This window comes from Phoca vitulina, unplaced genomic scaffold, assembly GCF_004348235.1.
Source record: "Phoca vitulina isolate PV1807 unplaced genomic scaffold, GSC_HSeal_1.0 scaffold13, whole genome shotgun sequence".
In the NCBI taxonomy this organism is placed as follows: Eukaryota; Metazoa; Chordata; class Mammalia; order Carnivora; family Phocidae; genus Phoca; species Phoca vitulina.
The window spans coordinates 45214425-45239147 of record NW_022589716.1 but is presented as its reverse complement, the minus strand read 5'-3'; the positions used below and the strand labels follow the sequence as shown (position 1 = coordinate 45239147).

At 49.0% G+C, this 24723-nt stretch overlaps 1 protein-coding gene across 2 annotated transcripts in view; it reads left to right on the top strand.

Annotated features, from left to right (window-relative positions):
• Positions 1–16726, top strand: part of RAB43 (RAB43, member RAS oncogene family) — a 36473-nt gene extending 19747 nt beyond the window's left edge. Inside the window, exons 2-3 of one of the 2 annotated variants that reach the window (XM_032412029.1) lie at positions 9760–9937; positions 12550–16726. In XM_032412029.1, the coding sequence (XP_032267920.1) occupies positions 9760–9937; positions 12550–12800 (429 nt within the window). In that variant the 3' untranslated portion in view covers positions 12801–16726. Of the gene's footprint in view, positions 1–9753; positions 9938–12549 lie in introns of both variants that reach the window. The other variant, XM_032412028.1, reaches the window with a different exon arrangement.
• Positions 16727–24723: the final 7997 nt, after the last annotated feature.

The window sequence follows — 24723 nt, the reverse complement described above, 5'->3', positions numbered from 1 at the left end:
ATGCTTGGTGGTTTCCCACAGGCCTCCCGGGCTGGAACCGGAGAGGATCCAAGGTAGGCAGCGAGGCTCCTTAGGCTGTTACACTGTGTGGGCTGGCTGCTGCTGCGGTGGGCTGGAGTTCAGCGGGGGCTGCTGATATGTGAGGTGGGATAAAAGAGATGTCTAATACGAATTTCCTTGCTTCAGACAGTCTTCAATGGCTTCTCATTGCCATAAAAATAAAATCCGCACTCGACGTCGGCCTGTAAGATCCTGCATGTTCTGGCTTCCGCTGCCCCTGACCACATCTCCTTCCATGTGCCTTCTTCACTGCCATCTGGCCACACTGCCCTTTCTGTATCTCCAACACGGCGAGCTTTGTCTTTCTGGACACTGTGGCACTGTTCCCTCTGCCTGACCACTGTCCCCATGCCTGGCTTCTCATCATCAGGCCTCAGCTTGAGTGTCACCTTCTGGGACCACCCCAGGAGGCCCCTATCCCAGGGAGTCTCTCCCCATTATCCTTATTTTCTGCAGAGTGCTCATTATCCTTCTCTGCAAGGGTCCTATTTGCATTCTTGTCTGTCTTCTTTTGCTGGGATGTGAGCTCTGTTTTTGTTTTATTCCCTGCAATCTCCCCAGCTCTTGAACAAAGGCTGGCCCATGGCAGAAATGCAGTACATAGTAGACGAAGAAATCAATGACCCATGCACACAGCCTGATATAGTTTTCTTTGGGCATTTTATATATTCTACCTCACATTAAAGCTCCTTTCTTATATTTAAAACACTAGCCAAAAATTGTACTAGCGCAGTAAATATTGTTAAATGGATGCTTTTTTTTTTTAAAGACTTTATTTATTTATTTGATAGAGAGCACAAGCACGGGGAGAGGCAGGCAGAGAGAGAGGGAGAAGCAGGCTCCCTGCCAAGCTGGGAGCCCAATGCGGGGCTCCATCCCAGGACCCCGAGATCATGACCTGAGCTGAAGGCAGCCGCTTAACTGACTGAGCCACCCAGGTGCCCCTAAATGGATGCACTTATCCAGCACCTTCTCTATGTTAGACACCGTACACACTGAATCTATTATTTGGCCCTTACTGTACCTTTTTTTTTTTTTTTAAACAGATGGGAAACTGAATTAAGTTGTAGCTCAGAGACACTATGCTGGAAAGTGATGGAACTGGTTTACAATCTCAGGCCTGTTGGACCTCGGAGCACTGACACTGCTCTTTTCATTCCCTTCCTCTAATGCGGGAGAGTAGGATGAGAATATTACCAGTCATGGGAAGGACCTACTTTCCAGAAATATCTCCTCCATTGCTGCCCAAATTTCACCAATTGGTTGACCTAGATACCTTAATCTGGAGCTATTTTGTTGGTTTTTAATTTAGTTTTTAATTTTTATTAGAGTTACATATGTGTATGGTTTAAAGAGTCATTAGGTTCAACAAGGCTTGTTACAAAAAGGTCTCCTGATACCCCCACCTCCAGCCTCCAGGGGTAATCACTTCCAGCTCTTTTACAGCTGATGGGATTTTTCTATTTCTTTTGCTTATATTGCAACCCATCCGCCTTTCCCCCCCCAGTTATAGGCATAGTTTGTTGACTTCTGACTTTGGAAGGTGATGGTTAACTAACTCTCAGTGCTCCCCCCAGCCCCCATCATACACGTACACACTTTGCATCCTCCCAGTAGAGTTGTGTGGCAATAGTGATTAGATCATAATTACATTCCTTTCAGCTGTCTTCCCAGAGTGTATTCTGAATTTGCTCACTTCTCCCTTCCTCCACTGTTACCACCCTGGTCCAACCACTGTCTTTTACCTGGATTATGGCCATTGCCTCCTGACTTGTCTCCCTGTTTCTGTCTTTGACCTCTTTTGATCTCTTCTCAGTACAGCAACCAGAGAGATCCTGTTAAAAAGTAAGCCTGATTGGCTCAAAACTCCCATGGCTTCCCACTTTGACTCAGAATGAAGTCCAGATTTCTTACTATGATCTAGAAGGCACTGCGTGATCTGGGCCCCTTGATACTTCTCTGTCATCTCTTATTACCCTTTCCCTTTGTACTCTGCTCCAAACACCCCAATCTTCTTGCTTGCTTTGTGTCTGCCTCACGGCCTTTGCACTTGCTCTTCTCTATTCCTGGAATGCTTGTCTCCCAGACATTTGCATAGTTAGCGAACTTTCTCCACATCTTTATTTTTTATTTATTTATTTTTTTAAAAGAGAATTTCTTGGGGCGCCTGGGTGGCTCAGTCATTAAGCATCTGCCTTCGGCTCAGGTCATGATCCCAGAGTCCTGGGATCGAGCCCTGCATTGGGCTCCCTGCTCCGCGGGAAGCCTGCTTCTCCCTTTCCCACTCCCCCTGCTTGTGTTCCCTCTCTCGCTGTGTCTCTCTCTGTCAAATAAATAAATAAAATCTTAAAACTAAATAAATAAATAAATAAAAGAGAATTTCTTTTATTTTTTAGTAATCTCTATACCAAGCATGGGGCTTGATCTCACCACCCCAAGATCGAGAGTTATACACTCTTCTGACAGAGCCAGCCAGGCGCCCCTGTATATTTATTTTTTTAAAAGATTTTATTTTTAAGTAATTTTTACACACAGCCTGGGGCTTGAACCTATGACCCCGAGATCAAGACTCGTACGCTCCACCAACTGAGCCAGCCAGGCACCCCTCTCCAGATTATTACCAACAATTATCTCAGTGAGGCCTTCTGTGGCTGTCCTATCTAAATCTTCATTCTTCACGTGCTTTATAATTTCTTCCCCTGCTCATTTTTTCCCCTCTTATCACTATCTAGCATACTTATTATTTTTATTATTTACTTTATAATAAATATTTTTATATTATATATGTATGTGTAAATACATATATTTTATAATAATTATAAATCCTTATTACTTAGGATCTTACTTAGCATTCGTCTCTTGCACCAGACTGTAAGCTTGAGGATAGGAATTTGCATCTGTTTTGTTGGCCCTAGTATCTCCATTCTAGTATCTGGAACACATAGCCGGTGTTTAGTAAGTTCTTATTTAAATGATTGAATGAATACGTTATGATTAGTAAGTGCTGTTCACTGCTAAGCCATTAATGTACTGCCATTATTTTTCATTTACCATGTTCACCAGTTTTTCCTGGAAGTAGTAATCATCTTTGTTTTGCTTAGGTGTCTATGTATTTACCATTAATTCATCTCCCCAATTAGAGAAGATCCTAATTGATATAGCTTTCCTCCCCATCTGTCCAACATATTTGTATACCTTGCCTCTCAATATATGCCTCTCAATATGCTTCTCTCAGCTCTGTCTTCTTCTTCTTCTTTTTTTTTAATATGTTATTTATTTATTTGCGAGAGAGAGCGAGCGAGCGAGAGAGCATGAGAGAGACCACGAGTGGCGGGGAGGGGCAGAGGGAGAGGAAGAAAGAGAAGTAGGCTCTCCACTGAGTGGGGAGCCTGACACAGCCTGATCCCAGGACCAGGAGATCATGACCTGAGCCGAAGTCAGATGTTTAACTGACTGAGCCACCCAGGCACCTCTCAGTTCCATCTTCTTGAAGAAATCTCTCTCAGAGCTTTCTTGTTTTCTACTTTAGTGTTTTGTGTGTGTGTGTGTGTGTGTGTGTGTGTGTGTGTGTGGTTAGAGTAATAATCTACAAGAATTCAGCCTTTTGAAATTTATTGAGACTTATTTGAGGCCCAGCATATGTATGGTTTACCTTGGTGAATATTCTGGGTCCACTTGAAAAAAAAAGTGCTGATCTGCAATGTTGGGTGTAGTGTTCTAGAAATGTCAATTTGATCAGTAGTGTTGTTTAGATATTCTTTATCCACACTGATTTTTTTTTTTTTTTTGGTCTACTTACTGTATCAATTACTGAGAAAGAGGTGGTAAAGTCTCCAACTACGATTGTGGATTTGTTTCTCCTTTTAGTTATGTCAGTTTTAACTTCATGAAATTTAAACTCTGTAATTAAGTGGATACATATTTAGTATCATTATGTCTTTCTGATAATTGCCTCTTATCATTATGAAATGTCTCTTTATCTCTTGTAATTCTTTGTTTGGAAGCCTACTTTCATATTCTATAACTGTCATACCTTCTTATGCTTACTCTTTACATGTACTTTATATATTTCATTTTTTTATGGGCTACCTATTTGTGTCTTTATATTTAAGGTGCATCTCAGGTAGATAGCATATAGTCTTGCCTTTTTTCCAGTCTGACAAGCTATGGCTTTTACTCAGAATGTTTGGTCCATTTATATTTAATGTAATTATTGATCTGTTTGAGTTTAAATCTACCATTTGCTCCTTGTTTTCTATTTGCCTCTTCTGTTTTTTATTCCTTTGTTCCTTTCCTACTTTCTTTTGGTTTTGTTGAAAATTTTTTTTTAAGAATACCACTTTATTTCCTCTATTGACCTGCTTATTTCTCTTACCAGATGAAGGGCTAACTATGCATCCTTAACTTATAAAGTCTCTTTAGAGTCAGTTTTGTATCACTTCATGTGTTACAACTGACACTTCACACTTCTCATTTCTCACTTTACATCTGACACCTCACAAGTGTAGTCACCTTACAACAGTATAATTTCATTTAACTGCCGTCTTTTTTTGGTGCACTATTATTGTCATACTTTTTATTTCTAATACATTATAAATCCCACCTTACAGTCATTCTTTATAGTTTTCCAGTCAGTTGTCTTATATGGCAATTACAAGAAACAAAAATCATATTTTAGATATACCTACCTATTTACCATTTCCGGTGCTTCTCATTCCTTGTGTACATCAGCGTTTCCATTTAGTATCATTCCTCTTCAGCCTGGAGAACATCTTTTAGCATTTCTTGTTGTGCAGGTCTTCCAGGGAGATTCTACTTTCATTTGTCTGAAATTATCTTTATTTCACTCTCATTTTTGAGAGAGATTTTTTTCCTGGTTAGAGACTTTGGTGTTGAAAGGTTTTTTCTTTCAGTACTTTTTTTTTTTTCCTTTTCTTTTCAGCATTGTCTTTTGACATCCATTATTTCTGGTGAGAAGTCACTTGTCACTTGTTACTGTTACCCTGTATATGTCTTTTTCTCTGACTCCTTTAAAAGTTTTCTCTTTTACCGTTGTTTTCATCAGTTTGGCTATAGTCTCCCATGGTATATTTTGTATTTCTTCTGCTTGGGTTTTGCTGAGTTATTTGGATCATTAAATTGATATTTTCATTAAATTTGCAATTTTCAGTCATTAGTTCTGCCACATTCTCACCATTTTCTCCTTCTGGGACTGCAATTATGTCAATATGGAACTGTCTGATGTTGTCCTGCATGTCCCTGTACCTCTCTTGCTTTTTCTTCAATATTTTTTTTCTCTTTGTTCTTCAGAGGGAATACTTTCTACTGATTTTTCTTCAGGTTCAGATTTTTGTGTGTTTGTGCCATCTCCGTTTTGCAAGCTCAGCTCATAGAACTTCACTTATTGTACTTTTAAGCTCTAGAATTTTGACTCTTTTTTGTATGTTTTAAAAAAATAATTTCCATTTCTGTGCTGAAATTCCTTATTTGCCTACTCATTGTGATCATATTTTCCTTTAATTCTCTGGTCATACTTAAAATAACTGCTTTAATATTTTTGCCTACTAAAATCCAATATTTGGATCATTTTGGTATCATTTTCTATTGGCTTTTTTTCTTTGTGGATCAAATTTTCTTAGGGTTTTTTGTTTTTTGGTTTTCTGCATGTTTAGGAATTTTTGATTGTATACTGGAAATAGTGGTTGATGCCTTATTTTTTTTTTTTTTTTTAAGATTTTATTTATTTATTTGACAGAGAGAGAGAGAGAGAGCGAGAGCAGGAACACAAGTGGGGAGAGTGGGAGAGGGAGAAGCAGGCCTCGTGCGGATCAGAGAGCCCGATGCGGGGCTCGATCCCAGGACGCCGGGATCACGACCTGAGCCGAAGGCAGGCGCCCAACGACTGAGCCACCCAGGCGCCCCTGGTTGATGCCTTATTGAGACTCTGGATTCTGTTCTCTTCTTTTGAAGAGCATTCATTCATGTCCTTTTTTTTTTTTTTTTTTAAGATTTTATTTATTTTATTTGAGAGAGAGAGAATGAGAGCCAGAGAGCATGAGAGGAAGGAGGGTCAGAGGGAGAAGCAGACTCCCTGCTGAGCAGGGAGCCCGATGCGGGACTCGATCCTGAGACTCCAGGATCACGACCTGAGCCGAAGGCAGTCGCTTAACCAACTGAGCCACCCAGGCGCCCTTTTTTTTTAGATTTTATTTATTTATTTGAGAGAGAGAGAGAACAAACAGTGGGGAGAGGCAGAGGGTGAGAGAGAAAGAAGCAGACTCCCTACTGAGCAGGAAGCCCAATGCGGGGCTCCATCCCAGGACCTGGAGATCATGACCTGAGCCGAAGGCAGATGCTTAACAGATTGAGCCACCCAGGCACCCCCATTGATTCATGTCCTAATAGTCAATTCAGTTTGCTGGCCGATCACCTTGAACCTGTGTAGGCTTGCTTTTATGTTTTGTTAGGGCAGATAGGTGGAAGTCCCAAGGATGTTTCTCTAGCCTCTCTGACTTGACAGAAGTCAGCCTCCAAACCTGAGACTCGTGTTGGGGCTTGGTTTTAGGCTTTGTTAGGGCAGGTTTTTGGAGGCCTTTGTTTAGTCATGGTCTTCACTTGTAGGTGACAGCCTTTCTGATGTCTCAGGAAAGAATCTGGGTTTCTAACAAGGTGCTAGGGAAGCCTCTTCACTGTGACTGGGTCGGAACTTTAGCATCCCCCTAGCACTGCTCAGCCTCTATCTCTGGTCTTTTCTCAACCCTGTAGGAGTCACTCTCTGGTAAAATTCTGGTAGTCCCACCCTATGCATGGAGCCCCCAGGGAAGGAGTCTCCAAAGACTTCCCACAGCACACCCAGACGTTAGGCTTTCCCACCCCTGCATCGCTCCTCATTCCAGTCCCATCAGCTGCTCCAGACTCTGATATTTGCCTCCTGGCCATGTGGGACCACTGTGCTTTGCTTGGATTCTAGCCCATTGTCTGGCAGTCAGGAAGCCATCCCCGGGTAGAGAGAGTTGTGGTGATCGGGAGGCGCATCTTACGAGTTTTGCATCTTTCAGGATTATTTCTCGTGCTGCTTGTTGTTTACATCTTGAAAACAGCAACCTCCCATATTTTTCTCAGTCTAATGGTTGGTTGTGGAGGGAGGGCTCATCTGCCAGTAATTACTCTGCCAGAGCTGGAAGTTGCTCCTGGAGCCCCGTGGCCTGCTGCAGATGGGTTGATGCTTGCTGCTCAGCTGTTGCCTTGGGATCTCCCTCAACCACCATCTTGAGGTTCCCTTTGCCTCTCTTTTGAGTGGACTTCTGTTTTCGGGATCCCACATCTTATTTTTGGTTGATTGCTTTAGTTAGAGGAACCGCCAGTAGCTTCCTGAGAAAGGGTGGCAGGAAGATAAATTTTTTGAGGCCTGTGTATCTGAAAATGTTTATTAAACCATCACACTTGACTGATGGTTAATTGGGTAGAAAATTCTATGTTGGAAATAATTTTCTATCCTATTATGTTAGGCATTTTTTTCATTGACTATCTAATGCCATGTGGATTTTGTAAAACTTTAATGTTAAAACCTGTTTTTTCTTTTTCTTTTCCTCTCTGGAAGCTTTTAGGACCTTTTTTTCTTCGCCATTGTTGTAGAATTCCCATGCGGTGTGTTTTGTGGGGGTCTGTTTTCCTCCATTGTGTGGCTACTTAGTGGGCTCTTTCAACACAGAAGGAGTGTTCTTGAAGTTTTTCTTTGATTTCCTCCCCTTGATTTTACTGTTCTTTTTCTTCTGAAATGCTTACTATCCCCAATTGGACCTCCTAGGCTGGCTCTACAATTTTTTTTCCCTCTCTATTCCATCTCTTTGTATTTCTTTATTTTGGAGGGATTTCTTGAACTTTATCTTATAACCCTTAGGTTGAATTTTTCATTGATGTTATATTTTTAATTATCAAAAGCTCTTTTTTTTTTAAGATTTTATTTTTAAGTAATCTCTACACCCAGTATGGGACTTGAACCCACAACCCTAAGATCAAGAGTTGCGCCTCTCTATTTTCTTTTTCCTGAATACTCCCTCAACTTTTTTTTTTTTTTTTTTAAAGAAATAGTATTCTATTATTGTTTTACAGATCTTTTCCTATCTCTGAAAATACTGATGTTTGTTTTTGGTAAACAAAAATTTGCCTCTGCATAGTTTTTGTTTCATTCAAGTCACCTTTTTTTCTATGTTCGTTTGGCCTCTGTCTTATGTGCCCTCCTCTGGGGTATGGAGATGAGTTTCTTGGTTATCTGAATTCCAGGTTTGTGTATTGCCAGAGTTCATGCCTTTCGCTTCACCCCATGCATAAACTAGCAGACACCCGGTTTCCTTGGAGCCTTTTATGAAGGAGTAAATAGGAGGTCTCAGGACCGGAGGGTTCCATTTGGCATGTGGTGGCCCAGAGTTTGTTAACTCAGACTTCTGTCGGTGGGGCTTAGGGAAGAGGTGGTCACCTCCACAGCCCTGCCCTCAGGAACTGTCTAAGGCCTCTGGGGTTTTTCCCTATCCTGAACAGACGAGGGGGCCTCCCACACCTTGTGAAGTAGATAAAGAGGCTCCCAGAGTGCTTGTGCCAGTGAAGGAGGATGGATGGACCCACAGCTTGGTGGAGATCGAAGGCTCGTGTTCATCTTCAGAGAGCCCCAAGAACCTGTGATTTGTGGAGCAGAGAAGACAAACCCTGAGCCCCCAAGAGCCCTGGCATCCGCCCACTCTGATGGCCCCCGACAGCCCATCTCTCCCAGGCCCAGAGCTGGTGACCTCCACCTCCCAGCCCGGGCACAGTGAAGGTCCAGGTCTTCTCCGGGTACAGCCCCTCCCCCTGCCCTATCTGGCATCTGTCATGGCAGACTGCTGCTTCTACAGAAACCAGGGGAGCTCCTGCTACACACGGGCACCTCTCCTCCATGGTCAGTGTCCAGAAGGGCTTGGCAGTGGGCACCAATGGGTGTTTGCTAAGTGAAGACATGGCAAGGAAAGACCCCAAGTTTCTTGCCTTTGGCCAAGCTGGGCCAGCTGCTGGTAAAGGCCCCACGGGAGGACCCTATCCACTGCCTCCTCCGGGCCCTCACTGCCACAGGCCAGGCCCCCTCATCACCAGGTTGTGAGCATCTTCCCAGGCATCACTGAGGCAGGAGTAGAGAACCCTAATGCTGGAGGAACCTTCCACACAGCTGGGTATAACGGTGCATTTACAGGCCCAGAGAGGGGAAGGCACAGGACATGCACACACAGCCAGCATCATAGCACACCTGGAACTGTGAGCTGCTGGAGCTCTTCTGGTTCACTGTTGCCAGCAGTGAGCCCAGTGTGTAGGGGAGAGAGGGCACAAGGAGGACCCTGGGTCAAATGTACTTCCTGCTGCAGTGCAGAATGTCCCCTTACCACCTTTCCCTGGGGACTCTAGCGAGCAGAGATGAGGGCTCCCCACCTTCCCTCTGCATCCTCCTGTCCCCCTCAAAGTTGGGCCACTGAGTTGTTTCCTAAGGGTGCAGAAGTCCTTCTCTCTCTGTCCACCTTCTAGCCCCTCTTGCATGATTCCTGCCAAGGTGCAGGCTGGTGGCCTGCCCAGTGGAACCATCACTTTGGGCGTGGGTCTGTGGGATTGCCCTGCCTATCCCCTGTGTGTGGTCACACCACCAGGTTCACGGGAGGCCCCCTATTTCTTTAGCTGCAGATCTGGGACACGGCTGGCCAGGAGCGATTCCGCACCATCACCCAGAGCTACTACCGCAGTGCCAACGGGGCCATCCTCGCTTACGACATCACAAAGAGGAGCTCCTTTCTGTCAGTGCCTCACTGGATCGAGGATGTGAGGAAGTACGCAGGCTCTAACATCGTGCAGCTGCTGATCGGTGAGCTGGGGGCACGGGGCAGGTCCAGCAGGGTGCCTTGGGGTCACGGATCTGTCTCTCGGTCTGTCCTAGTCTCTTTCTCCTTTTTATTTATTTATTTATTTTTTAAAGATTTTATTTATTTATTTGACAGAGAGATAGAGAGAGAACAAGTAGGCAGAGAGGCAGGCAGAGGGAGAGGGAGAAGCAGCCTCCCCGCGGAGCAGGGATCCCGATGCGGGGCTAGATCCCAGGACCCTGGGATCGTGACCTGAGCCGAAGGCAGACGGTTAACGACTGAGCCACCCAAGCGCCCCGTCTTTCTCCTTTTTAAACAGAAGGCAAGTGGAGCACAGAGAGAGGCTGAACTTGGCCAGGCAGGAAGGGAGCCAGAACTTGAACTGTGATCTTCCAAATATGATCCTGCCAATCACTTACACAATTATATTCAAAATTAGAATTCGAGGGAGGAAGAAAGGAGCTAACATTCGCTTTGTAGTTACCGTGTATCCCCACAGTGGGTAACAGTGGTGTCATTGGATTTAGTTCCCATAACCCTGGCTACTCCTTGTTTGTCAGGGGCTGGAGCTCAGGCTCAGAAAAGTAAAGTAATTTATCCCAGTCCACACAGCCTGTGAGCATATAAATAGGAAACTTGAGCTCTGCCAATCGTCATTTGGTGACTTGCTGTCACACCACACTGCAGAGCAGGGCTTCTCCACCATCTATGTGCTTCCCCATCACTCTGAAGTTTGTGAAAGCACAGATGCCAGGCACCACGTCTGATTCAGGAGGGCTGGGTGGGGCCCGTGAATGTGCATTTCTCACAGGTTCCCAGGAGGCGCCATGTTTGTGGCCCAGAGACCCCACTTTGAGAACCATTGTTGCTCTTACCTCCATTTTCCCTTTTCCTCCTAAATCAACTTTCCAGACCTGGGCTTAAGATGCTTTGGACCATTTGTGTGGTCCCTGGAGTCCTCATTCCAGCCGTCAGGCTGATTCTTCCAAGACGAGATTGTAGAGATGGGGCTTGGATATAGCTCCGGCTGGGGAAAGGGTGGTGCTTGGTTCTACCCAGCCTGCCTGGCCTGGGAGGGGGACGCGCTTAGCGGAGCTGGACTCCCCAGGCAGGAGTGGAGTTCACCTTACCCGGCCTTACACTTCCCTCTTATCCAGGACATTTAAAGTAAAACATTCTGCCATAGAGCATTTTATACAAATACAAAAAATAGAATAGTGCAGTGAACCCTGGATATTCATCCCCCAGCTTCAGCTATGAGCAACTTATGGCCAGTTTCTCTACCCTCATCTCTTCCCCTCCCTTGTCTTGCTTTGGGGCGAATCCCAGCACAGTAACTATTTCATCTGTAAATATTCCAGCATGAATCTATAAAAGATACAAACACTTAAAAAGTACCTAACAACAAGACCATTTTCACATCTGAAAAAATTTTTTTTTTTTAAAGATTTTTTTTAAATTTATTTATTTGACAGAGAGACAGCACAAGTAGGCAGAGTGGCAGGCAGAGGGAAAGGGAGAAGCAGGCTCTCTGCTGAGCAGGGAGCCCGATGTGGGGCCCGATCCCAGGACCCTGGGATCATGACCTGAGCTGAAGGCAAGACGCTCAACGACTGAGCCACCCAGGCGCCCCACATCTGAAAATTCTTAATATAATCAAGTAGCTGATCAGCGTTCAGATTTATCATTGCTCCTAAATAGCACACATACTTTTTTTTTCAGTTTGTTGAAAGCAGGATCCAAATAAGCTCCCCACATTGAAATTGGTTACTGCATCATTTAAGACTACCAAAGACAGTTTAGATCTTTCTAGACGGTTATCTTTTTTTCTGTCCTCCCTATATAGTCACATTACAAAAGTCAACCGTTTAGAGACTTAGAAGAATTCTTCTAGAAATTGGGTCAAGGAGCCGTTGACCAGATTTTTTGGGAACATAATGAAACGTCTGACACCTTGTAGAAGAAGCCAGAAGTGTGCTGTCAGGTCAGCTGGTAGTCTGTGCTCTTCTGCGCAGAAAAGCAAAATAATCGAAAACCATGATCTCACAGTGAATAAGAGAATTCCAGAGGAAAATAGGAGAGAATAAATAATAAGCATAACAAGATGTTAGCAAAGAACAGACCTCACAGCGCTAGTTCTCCCTGTTCACGCCGCCGCGGGCCAGCTGTTTTCCTGCCCATCCGGTCCCCCCTGTCGCGAAGGTGGCATCAGAGATGGGGGACCAAGACTCAGGGGTGAAGTGACTTACTGAGGGTCACACAGCAAGGGAAAGGGAGCTGAAGTTGCTCGCAGCTCTAAAGTGCTCTTGGCCAAACTCTAATGCTCCTACTTGTTGGGAAGAAGCAATAAAATACACGAGCCTCTGGCAAAGAGAATAAAGAGGAAAAAAAAAAAGCAGGGACGAAAGGTTAGAATAAGCACTTTAAAATTTAAAAAGGTCTTTTTTTTTTTTTCCTTAAAAAGAAAGCGAGATGGCCATGCCAAATGGTGTTCGTTGGCGGTGGGCAGGGCGCGGTGGCTGGCAGGGCATCCCCCAGCTTGGCCCTGCTGGGTGGGCCAGGGCTTGCTGGTGCCTGCGGGCGTCACCAAGCCGCACCCGGCCTTTCCCTGCAGGGAACAAGTCGGACCTGGGCGAGCTCCGCGAGGTCCCACTGGCCGAGGCGCAGAGCCTGGCGGAGCACTACGATATCCTGTGCGCCATCGAGACGTCTGCCAAGGACTCGAGCAACGTGGAGGAGGCCTTCGTGAGGGTGGCCACGGAGCTGGTGGTCAGGCACGGCGGCCCTCTGCTCAGTGAGAAGGGCACCGACCACATCCAGCTGGATAGCAAGGACGTCGGAGAGAGCTGGGGCTGTGGCTGCTGACCGGGGTGCAGGGCAGGCAGGCAGGGGCCTCCCACCTCCTCTCTCTCTCTCTGGCCTGCCGGGCCCACCCCTCCAGAGCTGGCCAGCCATGGCGCCAGTGATTCTAGAGCAGCTGGATAAAGTCCTGGAATTATCCATTCCGTGGCCTGGGTACTTGATGGGAAAGCTATCTTCGAGGAAGGAAGAAGCGGGGTACCTTCTGAGGGAGACCTGGTGTCATAGAGGGTGTAGAGCGTGGGGCCCATCCTGCCAGCCGGTGGCTGTCCCCTCCGCGTCCTTCGCGGTGCCTGCCCGGCTGGACCACAGCGGGAGAGGGGCCGGGATGTGCCTCCCCGGCGCCGCACGTACTGGTTCTGGCCATTTCCCACCTTGGCGTCTTGCTGCCACTGTGGTGGCAGGTTGCTGCCCTCCAGGGACGTGGCTGGTGCCTTGGGTTCTTCTGGGTCATTCCAGGGCCTCTGTGCATAGCCCCAGAGAGTGAGAGCAACCAGCCCGACAGACTCGGTTCCTGAGCACAGCCCCGGGGAAGCCCTAACTCCTTCCTGGCGAGGAGCCTTCTTCCTTTCTTCACTGCCAGCTCTAAGCTCGCAGATAGCTTGGGGCTTGGCTTGCTGCCTTAGCAAGACCTCTCAAGTTTTCTGGTTTTCCATGTAGCTTCTTGTTTTCATCGGCACAAGTAGGGGGTCATGGCCCACAGCCAAGCAGGGACTGTCTGCTGGCCTGGGGCCCAAAGTTTTGCCACTCGGGTTGCAAAACCAGCTGATTCTTCAGCACCGGTTCTCAGAATCTGGGGGGTTTGGGGGGAATGAGATAGGAATGTGGACATTTAAGGGAAAAGTAAAAGCTGAAGTCCCTGAGGCTAAGGTCTGAGAGGGACCCTCAGGGCACCTAGTCTGACCTGTGCAGAAGCCCCTCCTGCCACCTTCAGAGCAACAGCTCCCCCACTGTTTCTAGTCCAGCTTACGGTTTCCCGAAAGAAGAAGACAAGGCCCCAACAGTCCTGGCTCTGGCCGTTTCATCCTCCTGGGCCCACCCGCCCTTAACAGCCTCGGCGTGTGCTGCATGCTGAGGTTAGAAGGCAGGCGGGCGCTGGCATCACCGGGGCTCTTGGAAGCACACCGTCCTCTGGGGGTAGTTCAGGGGATCACAGGGATGGAGCTGGGGGAGGCAGGTGATCTTCCTGTACCACCCAGGCCCTCCGTGTCAGCCCAGGCTAGCCCCTTAGGCCCCCCTCCATGTGGGGCTCCAGGAAATACACTGCTGTCAGAGCCATGGGCAAGGCCACACCATGGAGGTGGAGCCCAGACAGCGCCCCTGGCCCAGCCCTGGCCCCAGCGGTGGGCCACAGGCCTCCAGCTGACTTCCCTTGCCTTGCACTTCCCCTTTGGCCTGTGTCACACCCTCGCCCAGGCAGGCCCGTCTGCAGAGCCAGAAGCCAGACCTTCTGCAGCAGCCAGACCCACAGCAGTCTGGTGAAGCAGCGTCGGGCACGGAGGGCTTCCCTGGCTGAGACCGAGACAGGCAGGGCTGGGGACTCCCTTTTGGGCAGGGAGGCAGCCCTGGGACAGCTGAGCCTGGTTCTGGAGAGGAAGGATGTTGACCTGGTTGGACCAGGAGCTACTGAGCAGGGGCCTGCACTGAGGGGAACCAGCCCACTGGTGGCCGGGTGGGGTGGGACCTGGGAGCAAGAAGGCCACTTGGCTTCCTTCCTCACTGGCCTTGCCGGTGGGGTGGGGTGAGTGGGGCCTGGGGCCCAGCTGCTGGCAGGGAGAACTGGTGTCTGCCGGGCCCCTCCACTGCAGTGCCTGGGCTCTACCTGCAAGTAGAACGTGCCTATGACTGAGGCACATTCAAGCCAAGGGCAAAGGTCCTCCAGCCCCATGACCTCTGCTAGGGGCTGATGTTTGGGCAGAGCTGGGCATTCAACCTGGGCCCAAGCTGGAAGAGAAATCTCATGAAGCCTGACCTTGCAGAGACCTGCTGCTTTGGGGGGCGGTGGCGGGGATGCAGGGGGTCTTGGAGCACAGGCCTGGGCCTAACCCCCCCCCCCCCCCCCCCCCGCATGACTTGCAGCCTCAGTTCCCACTGAGCCCAGGTACAGACCCTACCCATTGTTACCTGTTGTCCCTCTCTGCCTTAGGGCTGGGATGGCTAGGGAACGCGGGAGGCCATTCCATTCCATCTCCTTCACAGGGACGCCCTGGACTGCCAGGAGGATCCAGGGCAGGCCCAGCAACAGGCAGCTGGCTGGTGACAGGGGTCTGGACTCCAAACCATCCCCCTCCTCCTCCAGACCCCGGGGTTGGAGGCCTGAAACCTTGCAGAGGCTTGGCAGAGAAGAGAAGGGAGCAGCCAGCCCAGCCAGGACCAGGGAGGTTTCTGCCCACTGGCAGCCTTTGGCTCACCCAGCAACCACGAAAACACTTCCCTTTCCTGTCTTTCTTAGTTCCAAGGTGTCCAGAACACTGGGCTGAGTGGTCTCCTGCCACCCCATCCTCCAGGCACCACGGCCGCCAGGGGTTTAGCTTAGAAATCCAGGGGTTGTCTTAGGCTCCTCACTCTCTCCACCCTACCGCAGTGCTGGGATCCCACCTCCACGCTGCCCCCCGCCCCTGTGCTCTGGACAGGCCCTGGCCTCCCCTGGACGCCTCCTGGACCTCCTTGGCCCCTGGGCTTCTAGCCTCTGCAGCCCGAGGCACCCTCCTGCTGCAGTCAGCGTGGCAGTGGCAAAAGGTCACACTGATGCTGCCCCCTCACCTTCCAGGGTGCCTGGGGCCCTTGGGATACGGTCCATGCTCAGTCTGGATGTCCAAGGCCTCCACAGCTCTGCCCTGGCTTTTCCCCAGCACCTTGTGCCCCAGGAGCACCCTCTGTCCAGGCCGCTCCCTTCCCACCCTCCCCGCACTCACCCAGCCTTTATTCCTGTCGCTTAGAGTCCCACAAATGACCCACCTGGACACCCCTGAGAACTGGCCCCACCCCAAGCTAGCCCCTTGCTCCTAGTACCCCCTGGCAAGAATGAGTTCTTTGTCCCCCTCTTTGTCAGCGGGAGCCATTTCCCACAAGGCTCAAACAGACCCATTTCCCAGCTTCGGCCCCAAATATAAATGCTAGTGCTCAGGGCCTCACGCTGGTGTGGGGTTGACCGCATGCCGGCTGGGCGGCCTGTCTGTAGGGCCGGGTCGGGTGGGGGCCTCACTATCTCCTGGGCCTCCATCTTCTGTCACATGGGGACCCAGACTTGGGTAAGAGAAAATGGGGAAGTGCTGAGACAGAACACGACCCACCTCTGTTTCCTCCCTCAGCAGGCCCAGGGCTTCTGGGGCCAGAGAGCTTAATCTCTTCCTCTGTTTATAAATTACCCAAGAGCAGGAACAGGTGGGGTCAGGGGCCAGGGTGTGGGAGAGGAGGCAGGGGACAGGGCCAGGAAGTATCCCGGCAGCCAGCAGGCCCGGGGAGAGCACCGTCTGTGGCCTGGGTGGGGCCGGTGTGACACGGGCTGAAGAACCAGAAGGCTGGTGTTTTAGCAGCGGGGCAGGCAAGGGACACGGATCGTGATTCCCAAGCCAGAGGGGTGGGTTCCTGTCCTGGAAGCAGGGTTCAAAGACATCAGGCCGCAGCAGGCATGGAGCTAGAGGAAGCTCCTAATTCATATTGAATTCAGTTACTCTTTCCTAGGAGGGCTGCCAGGGGTGGGGCCTCAGGGACCCTCTGCACCCTGCTGGCCTGGACCGTTGGGCTGTGGGGAGGGCCTCAGCCAAGCCCAGTGATGCCATTTGCATTTGGGGATTTTTCACATTACCTATTTATGATACATAAATCTTTATAGCAAATCTATTTTTTGAAACATGGAAAAGTTGCCTTTATGGAAACAGCAGAGCCAGAGTGTACACATTCCTAAACCATTAAACAGATTTCTGCAAAGAGCCAATAGTGCCCAAGACTGGTTCTCTCACCTTTGAGCCCAGAGCTGGCCCAGGTGGCCATGTCTCCACAGACGGTTCCACCTGCCCAGCTGGCTTCCCCGACTAGTCTCCAGGCCCAGAGTGGGTGGGCGGGCCTACACACTGCCCACTGCCCTTCTGTTGCCGGGAGCCCTGTTAAGACTTCTCTGCCCCAGACCAATGTGGGATCTGAGAAGCAGTCAATGCCTAAGGGGCAGGAAGGAGCTTGGATTGGGTCCTCACTCTGCCAGGGATATACCCGTGTGACCTTGGGCAAGTTACTGCACTTCTCTGGGCCTTAGGTTCCTTCAGCTGGGTTTGAGTTGAGGCAGGTTGAGTATGAATCACTGATGGCACCAGGCCTGGGATCTCTCATCTACAACCCTGTGGGAGGGTGTTACTATACTTTTCTTTGCGGATGAGCCAATAGGCTCGGGTTGGGAGTTCCTTGCCCAAGCCTTGAAGCCATAACAAGTTAGAGCTTTTATTCCAAGTCAGGAGAGCCCTCACGAGGGCCAGACTGGTCCTACTCACTGCTGTATTCCCAGGGCAGAGAATGGTTTTAGGCACAGAGTAGGCAGAGTGCCTGATTGGGGCCCCTGGCACCAGGAAGTCCACGAATCCGTAGCCCACCCAGGTACTCTGGGGTCTGTTCCTGGTCATTCTCAGAAGGGGGCCTATGCTGACATGGGGGCCAGATGAGGATTGCACGGCACGGCTGCTCACCATGGCCGGGTCATGCTGTACTCTGTCTGCCACGCCCTGCTCTGGCACGAACTGACATCGTGGAAGTCAGACCAACCTCCATCCAAATCCCAGGTCTGCTGTGACTAGTTGCGTGACCTTGGGCCTTGGGCCTTGGTTTTCCACCAGCCTCGGTTTCCTCAGATGGGGGACGCTAATTCCTGCCTGCGACCCGGCAAGCCACTGCAAGATCCCAGCTGGGAGAGGCTTTGTACACTGCAGGGATTCTAACACTGTCCCAGAGGTTAGAATCCTGGTAATTCCACTGACTGAATGATGAAGGCCTGGAGCCTGGGCCTTCCAGAGGGGCCACGCTCCAGGCACTTCCCATCACCTTTTCCAGGGAGAAGAAATGCCTGCGGTTTGAATTTCCTGCTGTCCTTGAATGCAGGGCAGCCCCCAAGCCTGCATGTGCCCCTTGGAAGAAAAACCCCTAAGTGGGTGGTCTGAGCCGGGCCACCACACGCCCCCACAGAGGCTGTGATGAGGGTCCTCTCTTGCCTCTGCCCACACCGTGGTGCTGCCTGACCCTGGGACAAAGTCCTGGGCTTTAAAACAGGGAAACTGAGGCCAGGGGCCTAGGTCCCAGAGCTGAGCCTGGCCCTGCCCCTCCCCTAAGGGCTCCCAAAGCTGCAACCCCGCCTCCCCCCTGCTCCCTGCACACATTCACCCAGGGGCTCAGCTGAGGAGGCACCGCGCCAGCCCTTCCTTCAGGGAAGCCAGGATGCAGGGTGGCCCCACCCCAGTCACATCTCCTCTCCTCACCCTCTTGTCACCTTTCCCACGCGGCCACTCCCCACTCCCCACGCCAGCCAGCCTCCAGCTGCCCTGGCTCCTGCCTCCACATCCGGCTCCACACCGGCTGACCGGCTTCCTAAAGCAGGTCACACGCTGACCGGGTCACCCCCTTGCTTGGCTCTGCCCGGCTCCCTGCTGCCCTCAGGCTCCCTCAAGGGGCCCGTCAGCGCCGTCCATGGCCTGGCCACGCTCTCCCCTGACACTCGCCACCCCCAGCCACACAGGGCTCTGCGTTCCCTGACCCGCCGCTCCCCTGACAGGCAGACCCCCAGACCCACCCGAAGGGCCCAGCTCCCCGCTGTGTCCTGGGCTTCTCCAAGCAGGGCCCCCTGTTGACACACAGTCCGAGTTGGGGCCCAGCCCCAAAGGACAACCACCTGGTCCTGACGCTGACTCCCAGATGCTCCCAGGAGCCCTCCAGAGTGTGTGGAGCCCCCCCCCACACACACACATACACACAGCCCCAGAGACTGCTGTGTCCCATCTCTGCTGTCGGCTCCTGTTCTTCTGGAAAGAACAGACCCCGCCCAGAGGGCAGGCTTGGCCCCGACCGGTGCTTCCTGGGCATCCGTGTGTGCTCTGACCCAGGCCACTCGGGGCTGTGGTGAGGACAGCGCTGCCCGCCCACCTCAGCTCTCAGCTCTTGAGAGGGAGCCCGGGACGGGTCCCATCCCTCCCACACCCGGGCTGTGTGCTTCGGGCCTCTGTCCCCAGCGGTGACTGCACCTGGCATCCCGAGGCGACCGTCGCCTCAGTACGGTTCCCAAGGAACAAGCTGCAGACGTAGAGGTTCCCAGTTCAAAGCCGCTTACTCATCAGCATGTGTCAGCAGCACCTAGGAGGGAGCTGGAGGGTTTGTGTGCAGGGCTGAGGGGACATCAGGAGACATGGACCTGGCAAAGGAGGCCAGGAGAGAGGGCAGTCATGGGGCTGGTGAGTTAGCTCCTGGAAGCTGGTGAGTGGGGCCGGCATGCTGCAGCCTTCTGCTCACAGCCCGGCATCATCCAGGAGCTGGTTAGAAATGCAGGATCTCAGTGTCCACCCCAGAGCTCCTGATTCAAGATTGGAGTAAGATCCCCAAGGGATCTGGGTGCATGTTACAGTTTGAGGAACACTGGTCTACACAGCCTGCCCACCCCACCCCTGGGCAGGCCTTCATGTCTCAGAAGTTTTTAGGTTCTTCCTAAAAAAGAAGGCCTGAAGGTTCTTGCCCATTTACCCCTGAAGTGTGTTTTCCATCCTCCGCAGAGGCACCGACTCGATCTGTGGACATCAAGGGCAAAGGGCTGGTGGCTGGCTCCTTGGCAAGGCTCTGACTGACAGAGTCAGAACCTGTGGGGTCACCTGGGCCCACCTAACACCCAACATTCGTCCAGCAAACTCCAACCCCATCTGGCAACATTTGAGCTTATCGTGTGTGACAGGGATTCTTGATCTTTTCTGGATCTCTGACCACTGTAAGCTGTAGACCCTTCAGTCAGAAAAAAATCTATATTCACATCTGCACCCAAATGTGGCACATTGTGTGGGGGGTGAGTAGACAGGGGAAGGCTGCCCACTTTCCGAGTCTGGAATCTTGAAACTTCTATTGGAATGCTGTTTACAGCCTCTTAAGTTGGCAGAGTCTGAAATTTATTGAAAGGTTTCTATGTGAATTCACAAGAGAATTTAAGGACTTGCCTCAAATGCACATCCAGTGAACAGCAGAGAGAAGATTTGAGCCCTGGGTGTTGGGCTCCACGGTTGTTCCTTAACCCCCTGAAATCCTGGGAGGGACCTTTGGATTTAGTGGGATGGGACTGTGGCTGGACTGACAGCCTGTTACGTACTCAGGTATACATTCGACAAAAGGGACCCGGTTCTAAGTGGACATTTCTGAAAATAACAGAAACCATATGGCGATCTATCTCAAGGAACGAATCTTAAGAATAATAAAACCTCTATGCATAGGAATATCCATGACAGCCTTATTTCTATACAAGGGGAAACTGGGAGGCAGCCGTCCCTCGCTGCGGAGTATTTTAGACAGTATGTCTGAGCGTTGTAGGTGAAGGACAATCTCTCAGTGAAGGGCTGGGTCTTCCTTTTGCCTTTCTACACTTTCGGTCTTCTATGATCAACATCTACTACATTTGTCATAGAAAGACACAGTACACTTCAGAAGAGTCATGAAAACAACATAACATTAAAAAATGTGATGCTATATTCATCGAAGGATTCAGAATACCCAAGTCAAGAAGTGTTAACGATTAATGTAATATCAATAGGGTCTGGACATGAAAATGTTAAGGGTGATTGTGTTAAAACGGAGCTATGAAGAACTTCCTCCTTCTTTTCTCTCTTTTACAAATCTTTAAAAATGGAACTATGCTGCTTTTTGAGTAATATATAGCATATTTTATATATATCCTGTTGATATATATTACATAAGCATGTGTAACTATAGATCTCTATCGAGCTATTGACGCCCACACATACATACAGATACGTGCTCATGTGGGAAATAAGTAATAAATCTGATAAGGGTTCTTGGAAATTATTTTACTCATAGTTTTCATCACTCATAACCTCGTTCAGCAGTTTCAGGGAGAACTTTGGCATAGTGGATTGATAATCGGTCATGGATTTTCTTACTTATTCGGTGGGGGGTTTTTTGTTTGTTTTTTTACTTAAAAATCACATATGTGATACATGATATTTGCTTTAATTTTGAGAGTTTCCAAACACCCACAAAGGCAGAGAGTGCGGCCCAGCCCTGTGTACCCATTGCCCACCTTCAACAACCCTCATACTCTTGCCACATTGGCCGCATTTACCCGCCCCCCTTTTCAACTGGAGTATTTTAATGCAAATCACAGACAGGAGGCATTTCATCCAAATTGGTCACTATGAATCTAAAAGCAAGCAGGCAAGCAGAACCTTAATGCCATTACCCCACCTAATAAAAGTAATCATAATTCCTCCAAGTCATCCTGGATCTGTCCATATGCAAATTCACCAATTGCTCAAAAAAAAAGTCTTCTATTTTTGTTTTTGGTTGTTGTTGATGGTTATCAGATTTGGGTTTGTATCTCTTTTTAAGTCTCTTTTAATCTAAAATAGTATTCCCTTCTTTTATTTTTTTTTCATGCCACTTACTTGTTGATGAAACTGGGTCATTTGCCTGTGGCATCCCCTCTCAGGTTTTGGGTTTGGCTGATTATGCCCCGATGGTGTTCTTTAGCGTGTTTTTCTCTCCCCTGTACTTCCTGGAAACTGGTGGTTCGATTGGATTCTTGGCAAGAATAGGGATGGTGTGATTTGTACCTTTTGCTCATGCCAGGAAGCACATAGTGGCAGGGCGTCCCACTTTTAATGTGTTGGGATTGATCTGAGGGGGTCAGGTGGTGCCCACCTCGGGCCTTCTTGTAAGGTTCTTCATCAGCCTTTCACCTAATGCTTTTACCATCTATTAACCATCACTGCCTGAACCAGTCATTTCATCAGGGGGTTGCAAAAATGGCGCCATCTAACTCCTGCTCACCCTTCATGTTAAAGTCATCCCTTCCATATACACTAGCTGGGATTATTTGAGCCAACAAAAGTATAATGGCTTCGATGGATTAAAACGTATCGAATATATGGGACACCTGGGTGCCTCAGTCGGTTAAGCAGCCGCCTTCAGCTCGGGTCATGATTTCAGGGTCCTGGGCTTGAGACCCGCGTTGGGCTCCCTGCTCAGTGGGGAGCCTGCTTCTCCCTTCCCTCTGCCTGCCTCTCTGCCTACTTGTGCTCTCTCTCTATCTCTCTGTCAAGTAAATAAATAAAATCATTTTATTTATTTATTTGACAGAGAGAGACACAGTGAAGAGAGGGAACACAAGCAGGGGGAGTGGGAGAGGGAGAAGCAGGCTTCCCCATGGAGCAGGGAGCCCGATGCGGGGCTCGATCCCAGGACCCTGGGACCATGACCTGAGCCGAAGGCAGACACCTAACGACTGAGCCACCCACGCGCCCCTAAACAAATAAAATCTTAAAAAAAGATAAAAACATACCGAATATGTGTGTGTGTGCTTCTACAAAGGAACATAGTCAGTGGGTTAATCCATTGAAGCCATCATTCTTTTTAATGCTCCAGTTATTCCATCTCTGGACACTGAGACTCCTTTCAAGCAGGCTCCTGAGTTCTTTGCCATGACCCATTGGTCTTGAGTGCTTCTTTGCTTTCTGGCGTATAGTGTGCATTTTCTGCCCCAGACCTAGAGTCATTCATTACTCCAAGGAGCCACTGGGTGTTTTGCTGTTTCCAAAACAAGTTTTTAAGTTTTCTCCTGTTCTTTGCTCAGTGTTCCTTTTTCCTGTTGTTTGTTTTGAACATGCTGGGGGCTTTCCTCAGCCTGGTCACCCCTGACTGTCCCCTATATTGAAAGCTTCTGGGGAGCCTGGCTGGATGCGTGGGTCCTATGATGGGTGGGCTTCTTCCTATAAGGTAATCGGGGTCAATCTGGCCTTTCCACTAGGGAAGCGTCCTCAGATGTCTGTGCCTGAAGGTCTTTTCTCCCAGGCCTTTCTGTTTGTGCAGTAAGGATCTTCTGTCTCCTTCTGGGGGCGGGTGGTGATGGCAGAACCTCACTGCCCTGCCTGCTGTCCCAGGCCTGGAGTCTCTCTTCTCGGTGTCTCTGAAAACACATCTCCTCTCTCCTGCAGGGTTGGGGCAAAGTGGTGGTCATGTCAAGATGGAAGTTGGGGAGGGCATCTGTGGGTTCCAATGCTCTGAGCCCGATTTTCAGCCAGTGCTTCGTTCTCAGCCCCTAGCCTCCCCCATGATCTGATCTTGTTAAAATCTGCGCAACCTAGCAATGAAAGCAAATTCCTATTTGCGTGTTCACTTTTTAAAATATAAAGTGGTTGGTGCTATGAAAAAGTCTTACTTTTTATAATATCCTGTTTTTCTACAAAGTTGCTTAATAAAAGGATACATTCTATTTTAAAGGTTCTGTGTGTTTTTCCTGGATGTGAACTATTCCGATTGCTTTTGTACAAGAGCTTGTAACCTAGGCATAATAGAAATATGTTTAGGATCTATATGACAGCTTTAGTACGCCCTTGCTGCTTGAAGGAGCATTGTGTCATTAGTGTTGTTGGGCTCATTTGTGCAGGTTGTTATATTTGAATTTTGTTATCGTGATTGAAAATCATGTAAAGTGTTATCATCTTGCAGACCTTAAAAAATTCTTTTGTTTCATTTCTGAATAAAAGTCATATCCCAATTGCATAAAGGGAGCATGGAGCCTCCTGGGGGTTCTGTGGGGCGACGGGGCTGCCCCTCCTTGGGCTCCCTCTGCAGGCTGGCGGGGGGAGGGGTGGCTTCTCTCAGCTGCTCAGACAGCTGTGGATCCTTTGCCCAACTCTCCGTCTTATAGAAGCTTGTGGGCATCACTTTCCTGCTGTTGTCTCCTCCACTAACCTGGTCCTTGTGGGTTTATCCCTTTTTTACAATCCCCTAGTAATTTCAGTGGGGCTTGGGGCTGGGAGAGGAGACTGTCCCACTCGGGCAGTATGCCCAGTGTAAGCAGAGTCTGGGGAAGGTTCTGTACGCATCACCAACGCCTCTCCAAGCTGCTGTCCTGGCTTTATCTGGCTTTCTGCTTAAATCGCTCATGAGGATTGGTAAGGAGTTTGAGGTGGTGTCGGTCTCATCCCTTATATGTCAGGTTCTATAGCCAAAATTTTGATTGGGATGAAATTGAATTTAGAGAATAAAGGGAAGACTGGGAAGACTGAATCTTGCTGTTCACAAATGGGTACCTCTTTCCATTTTTCAGACCTTATATTCTCAGTGATACTTCGTCATACTTGTTTGTTTAAACTGAATTTTAATACCCCACTAAAGCTCTAGATCTGTATTTCATAAATGGGCTTTTTAAAGAGTCTTGAAGCTTTTCAATCGCCCACAAAGGGCAGAGATGGAGAAGGAGGGAAGGGCGGCAGTTAGACTCCCGTCCAACCAGATTGAGCCACTTTATTTCATATACCAAGTACTGTCTAAGGGTTTGTGGGAAAAAAGGTCTTACCACTAAAAAGGTTTGAAAACCATCACTCTAGACCTTTAAAAAAATTGTGATAAAATATACATAACATAAAACTTACCATCTTAAGCGTTTTTAAGTGTACAGTTGAGTAGTGTTGAGTGGTTGTGCAATCATCACCACCATCCACCTCCAGAACTTTTTCATCTTAGTTCTTGCAAAACTAAAACTTGATACTTGTCAAACAACTCCCCATTCCGCCCCCCTCCCTCGAGTCTCCACTCCAGACTTTTTAAAGACAAAATGAATGGGTGGCTTCAGTTACAGAATAAAATGATCCACGTTTGTTGAAGGATACTACATAAATATACAAAGACTTGGTTAAAAAACTCTATAAGGTAATTCACACTTTCTGGACTCCAAGTAAGG